Consider the following 8,226-nt stretch of genomic DNA (forward strand, 5'->3'; position numbering starts at 1 on the left):
CTCCATTTATTTTAACAGCTTTAGTTGCTAGTTACTTTGCAGATGATCAACTGATAAATTATGACGTATTGCTATAGATGAAGCAACCTAGCAGTAAATACAGCAGTTAAAATTAGCCCCAGCTGCAACATTAGTAATCCTCATACATTAATGCATCATTAATTATAATCCTGTAAAATAAATTACATTATTCTGAAATGGGCCATTTTGCAAAAACCTAACTAAGTTTTAGAAACAACATCAAGCTTTCAGGGTTTCCACTCTTTTCTAGAGATCATTGTCCAGGACTATTCCAGGATATTTTCATTTTCATGTTCCCATCTATGGAAGTCTGATTTAAAATAAGTGCAGTTAATACTTGTCTATACTTATCAATAAAATCTTCTCTTACAAGCTTCATTATTTATGAAATTATGACAAACTGATCATAAGGACTTTGTTACATATAACCTGACTCGCTTTTTCTCATGAATCTTGTTAACCATTGCTGCCTGAACACCAATAACACAAATAGTAGCCTTCAATTTTACCTACTAACCAATCTAGACTGAACTTTACATAGTTATATGTACGAATCAAAGTTTAATTTATTATTTACTGCTGCTGAGTCTTATCATTTACTGGTTACAGAAAGTGGGGTTAATCACACCCACTGTGATACCGCTAAAAAAGTTGAACATTTCATGCTAAAATTTGGAGCATTGGGTTTGAAGTGACGCTAACAAAGATGCTAGCTAGGTACAAACAGCCGTTAGCGAGTATTTAGCCCATGTTTGACTAACACACAGTTGGCCTGCCATTTATTGTAGTGACCTCGGCAATATTATCCAACTTTCTGCAATTAACCAAAACACATTGGGAAAATTTGCTCTTAACCAGAGCTGAATCATAAACTTTAAACCTTTAGCTGCAGACGCCGCTGAAGTTAGCCACAGGCAAAACAAGCTAGCAAGCGCGTCAACTTCAGCAACTGCACCTAGCATGCTAACCCACTATTCAACAGTTTAAAACAGGTTGGGAAGAATACGTTAAAATATTAACCCAATAAAAACTAACACAGTTAACAGCCAACAGTGACATTTAAAGGAGAATTTAACTTACATTCTTCAGAGTTTCGGCCTCTTAAGTTGTAACTTCGGGGTGCGTTGACAGCGTTGCTAAACTTACCAACTGGAGCCAATTCAGGATATTACCGTCCACAAACTAGCCTGACAATTGAACGTCAACATGACCCTGAACACAGCTTTGCCCGAAAATAGGAGAATATTGAAACAATTTTGCAGGACAACGCAATATCTAGCAGGACATTCAGCTTTTCCTCTCATTCTCCATGACCCGCCGGGGCCCTTGGCTTTACACAGATCCAAGGTTGCAGCTAATGTTTACAGCTCCACACATTTTGTTCACTTATGTCAGGATATTTCTTTTGGTGAGACACCAAGGGGTTGAAAAATGCATGAAACGTTTTTGAGATTTTCAACATTCATAACGGGAAAGACACTAAATATTTAAGAAAGAATTAAATATGTAAAAAATAAAAATAAAAAAGGAATACATGTAATACTGTCCTAATTAAGGCGAGCATTTTAAAGTTAATAATGATAATAATAATAATAATAATAATAATAATAATAATAATAATAATAATATACAATTAAAAAAAAAATGAACCAGAGAACATATAGTGAGATTGCATTCACAGCAATCCCACTTACTAATTCTTCATCGCAGCCCTAAAAATTACTAACCACTACAGAAATCCAGGTGCTCTTTACTTGATAAGAAATATTTATTGTTTACCAGTATGTTTGCAGTACATTTTATAAAGCTGTGTCACATTCTGTCATCATAAAGTTATTTTACAATCCAAACAGGACAGAGGAGACTGTAGCAGGATCCAAACGCTTCCACAGGTTATTGAAAATCTCAACAAAACCGAGGAATGTAATTCCATTATTCGTTCATGCATTTAAAACATGGCACAAGTAGAATTATGTGGTTTAACCAAGAGCATTCAAATGGTAGATATGATGAAGAGTGAACTTTGTGAACCAAGACAAAGACACAAAGACCAGCCTGCACTGCAACAGAGCAAAACATGAGCATAAACCTGTGTGAAGTTCAAAGACGCAGCTGATCTAAATTATACTGGTCAAATACATGAATTCATCTTCATCCATATCTTCACAAGAGCATGAATTAGATTGTTTGTGGCGAAGAACAACACAACAGGCCTTTACCACAGGAGACTCTCTGACCTGACACACACAGGTGAAACTAAAGCTTCCCTTTTGGAAACATCGTCAGTGTTGTTGTGCTTGTTATTGTCACTGTGCTGCATCTACGCTTTTCCTTCAATCAGCCCAAACATCTGCTATGACAAAGACACATTGTTCTTATATATTAATCTATTTTCCTCCATTTTAAGTTTTCTCTGATGATAAATTGTTAATGAAAGTCTGCGCTAAGTAGAATTACTGCCTATTGTTGAGACATTTATTATTACTCATACTTCTATTTTTACACAACCAGTACCCTGTTTTTAAGTACTGTAGAAGGACGGATGCTAACCGGTGAAACTGTACACCACTACTGACAAAATCACCTTTGAATCTGGGGAATGCAGCGGTAGCAGATAGTTAGTGTGTCACCAATAAACTCTTTGTGTGATGATATGATATCTCTCGAGGGGTTGTTCCTTTCAGCAGCATTATATTTATTTTTTCCATTTTTTGCATTGGTATGTGATGATGAACATTTACACTGATTACACACACGCCAGCTAAAAACAACAGATCCTGCAGCACAAGTAGCTCACCAAGCTGCACAGACTCTCTCACCACTGCCCCAGAAAAATCTACTCAGGGTTAAAATTCCTCATATACACATATTTCACAATATAACACAAATAAATTTGGAGTTGATGCGATGCCTCAACATTTAAAAGGTCAGAAAGTCCCAATGGCACACAGAAGGCCGACCTTGTTACCTCTGATGGTTGGCAGACAGTCCAGGGCTGAAGGAAGGGTGTATTAACTGGAGTCAGCAGTGAAAGAGGCCGTTGAGGCTAGGATTTAGACACAGATTGCACAATGAGAACATCCTATCATTAGGTTGCCCCTCGCTACCGTCTCGTCCCTGAAGCAGATGTAGGATGCCGCCCTGCCTTGCTGAGCAGACAGAGGAGGATGGATTTATCTTCAGAACTCCTCATGGACATTTCTGGCGTAATCCATGAGCTTGCTGCCTGTGAAGTATTCGCTATACTTGAGAATCTCGTCCAGCTCCAAATTATGATTCTGATTCTCATCTGCGACGGCAATCATCTGCTTGGCCTCGTTCAAAGCGTTGTGCTCATTCATTGGGTCCATGTACTCCTGTAAAACACACAGGAAGACATACAACAAGAGCAAAGTGGGGGAAATTTGTCAGTGTTAATCAAGTTTCAATTCAATCTCACATCCAAGGCACTTGGATTATTTATGTCCCATCGTGATCTCTATAGCAAAAGAACTCACAGGACTAGGAGTTTAACAATATCAACACAAGTTTAAAAACCGCTAATAATAACCATGATGACTTTACTTAATTAATATGCAAATATATGCAGCAAGATACAACAAAATCTAATAAATTCATCTACTTCATGGGCGGTAGATGTGGTGTAAATATTAGAGTTATACTATGTTTCATTCTTGGCTTATTGTGTTCACATACAAAATCAGTTTCCTCCTAATTAAGCCAATTAGCTTCTTATACCAACACGTTTCTCTTTGCATGCAACATAACTAGTATCAGTTTGAACCTGTTGGCTTAAAGTGTTAATGAGTTAACAGCAGTATCTATGCACCTTTCTTATGCAGAAAGGTGTTTTAAAATCTAATGAGTCATTACTCCGCATGGTGTTAATATGAAGTTTCTACTATGCCTCATTCTTGATTTGTCATGTAAACACAAGAACGTGTGTACAGAGAAAAAGACTGGTTGACTGGACAGAGTTATAAAGAGTTGAGTTATGCTGACCAAGCTGAAATATCTTAGTCAACTGGATAAACAGTACTCCAGAAATACAAACATCAGACAAAACAAGTATCGGCAAATAAATATACAGGATGATATGATATTAAAAAGGGATCTTCAAGAAAGACTTTTGCTTTTTAGTCACTCACCTCCAGTTCCTCCATAGTGACGATACCGTCACGGTCTGAATCAATGACTTCCTCAAACTCCTTCTTCCTCTCTCGAACCCAGTCGTCATCGATGTCCTGAGCCTGCTGGTTCTCCACGGTGCCCACAGGTAAAGAGATGAACTCTGACAGGGTCAGTTTCTTATCACCATCCTGGTCTGCAAGCAAAGCACCACAACCATCTGATTTACACTCTGTATCTGTTAAATGTGTGTTTATAAATATATATAAATTGCTGGTTCCAGCCTCATAAACCTGAAGGTTTTCTTCCTTTATTTATTCTATGTGAAGTAAACCTATTATCTTTGAGTGTAAAACTGTCACTTACACAAAACAAGCAATCAGCGAATGTCATCTTGAGCTCTGGTGACTTATATATTTTTATGGAAGTCTTATATAAATATAGATAGAATATAGATATAAATATAAGTGTTCAGCTGATGAATTGATGATGAAAACAATCTTAAGTGGCAGCCTTAACACATGCCATGTATCTCTGCTTCATGCTTCAGTCACTTTCTACTGTGCCAAAATGTGAACACAGAGCAAAGTTTGTTTGTGCACTGTGTGTCTCGAAAGTGAGAAGGAAGCTTGCATTAACTAGTAAGCTGTGTAATACCAGCTCAGCCCATTTCATCAGCCTTCTCATAAGAAGGCTCTAAGTTTAACAGGGTTATGAAAGCTGATTTGTAACATTTACATCAAATGACACAAGAACTGAAATTATGTTACTGGGTGTTAAGTTTGTATGATCAATATTTTTATGGTAACAATGGATCTAATGACTTTTGCTGCTCAAGAGGCCAAAAAAAAAAAATCACTTAAAACATGTTAAAGATGACAAAGGTCATGATTTAGATATTTTAAAGAAAAGGTACCTAAGTCCCGAACGATCTCCTTGACCATGTATTTGAGCATGCCTCTGCTGTGCTCAGGGTGGAGGAAAGACAGGAACTCCTGCTCATTCAGCAGCTGGTCAGCTGGAGGGTTGTCAGCCTGAAACCAGCGGTCCTTCAGACTTTCCAAAACCTCCTGAGCTGCAGTGATGAAAATGAAAAGCACATTAATAACACAGTGCAACTCGGACAGATTCAAACTAAATGTCTGCAGCACACATTCACAGATATAGAAGCTATAAGCACCTATAAAGATTTTTTTCTAAAATGTGACATAATCCGAACACTCGTATACTTACTTTCCTCATCCAGTTTCAGATCTTCATTATTCTTTATTTTCTCAGCAATTTCTTTCTCATCGAAACCTTTGCTGGCCAGAAATTTAACTCTGTATTCATCCCATGTCACGTGACCTGTGGACAAAGCTTGAATTCAGCATCTGAGTTTTGACTTAACAGAAAATATTTATAAATTAGGAGACACGGCTCACACAGGCCACAAGCCTGACCGGATTTGCAAACAGACAGTGTGTTTCTAGGATAAAAGTGGATGTGACTTTCCGCACGCTCTCTTTTCCCTTACCGTCGCCGTCTGGGTCAACAGCGCGGAAACTGTTCTTGTTCTCCATCATGGCCTCCTGAAAGTGCTCCTCCGTCTTCTCCATGATCCAGCGCTGCATCTCCTTGGCGCTGACACTCCTGTCCTTATTGAAATCAACTCTGTGAAAGGGGAATTGAAAGAAGAAATTAGTGTCTAATTTAGCTCCAGTTATTGAACCATGCCATTATACACTATCAGCTGTAATGACCCATATCTGTCTGGCTTGTGTCCAGTCAGGTGCTTTAGTTTAAACATGACAAGTACTTTTAATAGACATTTCTTTACCATCTAAGGTAAAATAAGTACAGATACTGTACTGATAGAACAATAATCTTCAGCCACTTTGATAATTGATTCATTGTTAACATTTTTAAGCAAAACAAGCAATTGTAAAACATCATCTCAGGCTTTAGAAATTTGTGACATCTTTCAGACTAAATGATCAATCCGTTAATCGAGGAAATAATCTATGATTAATTAAAAAAAACAATTAATTACATCCCTAAAAATAAGTTAAGAATAATGAGAATTTGTGAAGTTGGGGAGAATGATTAGTTTAAAAACACAAAGTGGGTTTTCCCTCTACTCTACCATGTTGTGACACAGCACAAGGATATCTAAATCCTTCACACCTTCAACTTCTCATGATAAAAATAGTTATTTAAAAACACAGGACAATTTCCTAAGGCCTTTGCCTCTTTGTTTGGCACTTTTAAGTTCTGCAAATGATTGAATTCATGCTGGTGAATTCTGAAGAACCTGATCAGCAACTACGCTCACGCATTCAGTGCAGCACAATCCCTGACCGAGAGTCAAAGAATGAAAAGCATGTCTCACTTGGTGAAGATATCAATAAGCTTCTTCCTGTTCCTCCTGGGCTCCGAATCCTCATCAAACTCCTCCATCTCTTTCCCCAGGAAAACTTCCTGATGGAAGTCCTTGTTGAGGTGGCCATCCATCTCCATCTTCACCCCGTTCAGGTGGTCAGGGGGAAGAATCTCGTTCTCGTCCTTGCTGGCTGGAGGCTTGTCTTTAGAGGCTGACATGTTGGCTGGTCGTGCGTGCACATCCATGGTGTGGAGCAGGATGTAGAAAAGCAGAGACGCAGCCATGAGGTTTCTGCACCAAAGTTTCCTCAAAACAGCCATGATTGCCTAAGTAAGGATGAATGTAAAAGCAAGGTGGTTAGTTAGGTAGGTATCAACCACAGGTAGCAAAGGCAAACACAAACTAATGCAGGTCAATACAGTCTGCAATGCTGCGTTCCCGTCCCATCGGATTTTCCAGAATTGCAACACGCCCACTGGAAAATCCTGTTTTTGTCAACACCTTTCCTGGTATACTTGAGTGAAAGACTGAAGAAAACACTATTTAGTGAAATTTAAACTACTAGACTCGATACAAGCCTTTAAAATCCAGAAAAAGACAAATATGGGAAATCAAAGGCAAACAAAATCGCGTAAATGAACATTTTCTATGAAACACAGTGAACTTTAAAAATTGAGTAATATCAGCTGCAGTTGGTTCATTTAAGCAATTCTACAAAAAAAAACAAAAACACAAAAAAAAAAACAAAAAAAAAACAATAGTTCGTAGCAAGAGACGCCATGGTGTTTAAGGTGGTTTTTAAGGAGATTTGGTAAACGCAATAGGGATAAAGTATTAAAAACACTTCACACTTTTATTTATTTATGTTCACTTTAAAATTTTTGCCAGCATAAATCTACGTTTTCATAAAACAGCCGGCGATTCCTTCCTGTTAGCTCGTTAATTTAGCCTCGTCATGACATGTGAATTATTTAGCGTCGAAATTATGCTAAGTGGCTAGCATAGGCAAGCTAATGAAAACACATTTGATATAAACAAACAGCCCGGTGTTTAAAATAAGTGGTAAGTGCTCGCAGAGAGCAACCGACCTGTCAAGCTCCGTAATTACAAAACGACACTGCGGGGAAGTTGAAACGACTTGGAGGGGGGGCGGATGAGAGATGGCTGGCTGCTGCGGTGCTAGTACCAGTCAGCTAATGTTTAACAGACCTGCGGTGGATCCGGTCACAGCTGTCAGGCTCCAGTTCCTGTACACGTGGCTCCCCCTCAACGCCCAACTCCGAAAATGTGGGACGGCTCAGTCCGAACCAGCACCAGAGAGACCCGGGTTGGCGACAAAGTCCGCGCCGATGTCCCGGTTTGCGTTAATTCACTCAAACTGTCAGTTGAGCTGGTGGCTAAGCTAGCTAGCGGCTAGCCTTGCGATTCGTTGGGTTAAGCTGCCTACGTTGTTAGCGCAACATCCGGTCTTTACTTTCAAAGTAAAACTTAGTAGGTTTTTTTGGTGACTCCCAAACAGGTCCTGTGAGAGAACAAGAACTTAAAACAGTTAAACTGAGAATAATTGAATAATTAAAATAGATAAATAAAAGTAATGGATGTCATTAAAGTTGTTACCGTAGCTAAGAGTAATGGATAAATGGTTAAATAGATAGCTAGCTAAAAGTAATGGATACACGTTGTTAAAATAGATCAAAGAATTTTTGCTATTTTAG

General features: G+C 38.5%; 1 protein-coding gene across 2 annotated transcripts; it reads right to left on the reverse strand.

Annotated features, from left to right (window-relative positions):
* Positions 1-1,770: 1,770 nt before the first annotated feature.
* On the reverse strand, positions 1,771-7,950 carry sdf4 (stromal cell derived factor 4). Of its 2 annotated transcripts, none has more exons than XM_071477288.1 (7): positions 7,600-7,950; positions 6,521-6,837; positions 5,666-5,802; positions 5,383-5,496; positions 5,066-5,224; positions 4,170-4,345; positions 1,771-3,377 (listed from the first exon to the last, which is right to left on the reverse strand). In XM_071477288.1, exons 2-7 carry the CDS (start codon positions 6,829-6,831, stop codon positions 3,201-3,203), a joined length of 1,074 nt encoding a protein of 357 aa, XP_071333389.1. In that variant the 5' UTR covers positions 6,832-6,837; positions 7,600-7,950; the 3' UTR covers positions 1,771-3,200. The 2 variants fall into 2 exon arrangements, with proteins under 2 accessions (XP_071333389.1, XP_071333388.1); XM_071477287.1 differs by having other exon boundaries at positions 7,721-7,949.
* Positions 7,951-8,226: the final 276 nt, after the last annotated feature.

Source organism: Trachinotus anak, unplaced genomic scaffold (assembly GCF_046630095.1).
Source record: "Trachinotus anak isolate AG129_WGS33_773 ecotype Australia unplaced genomic scaffold, CSIRO_AGI_Tana_v1 ptg000004l, whole genome shotgun sequence".
NCBI classification, from domain to species: Eukaryota; Metazoa; Chordata; class Actinopteri; order Carangiformes; family Carangidae; genus Trachinotus; species Trachinotus anak.

What these genes read in the sequence shown, in the direction of transcription:
- sdf4 (XM_071477288.1), bottom strand. Translation starts at nt 6,831, where the DNA reads ATGGCTGTTTTGAGGAAACTTTGGTGCAGAAACCTCATGGCTGCGTCT. An exon ending in TGTTGACCCAGACGGCGACG is followed by an intron (nt 5,497 to 5,665) that starts GTAAGGGAAAAG and finishes CTTTGTCCACAG; the next exon opens with GTCACGTGACATGGGATGAA. An exon ending in TCACTATGGAGGAACTGGAG is followed by an intron (nt 3,378 to 4,169) that starts GTGAGTGACTAA and finishes TGTGTTTTACAG; the next exon opens with GAGTACATGGACCCAATGAA.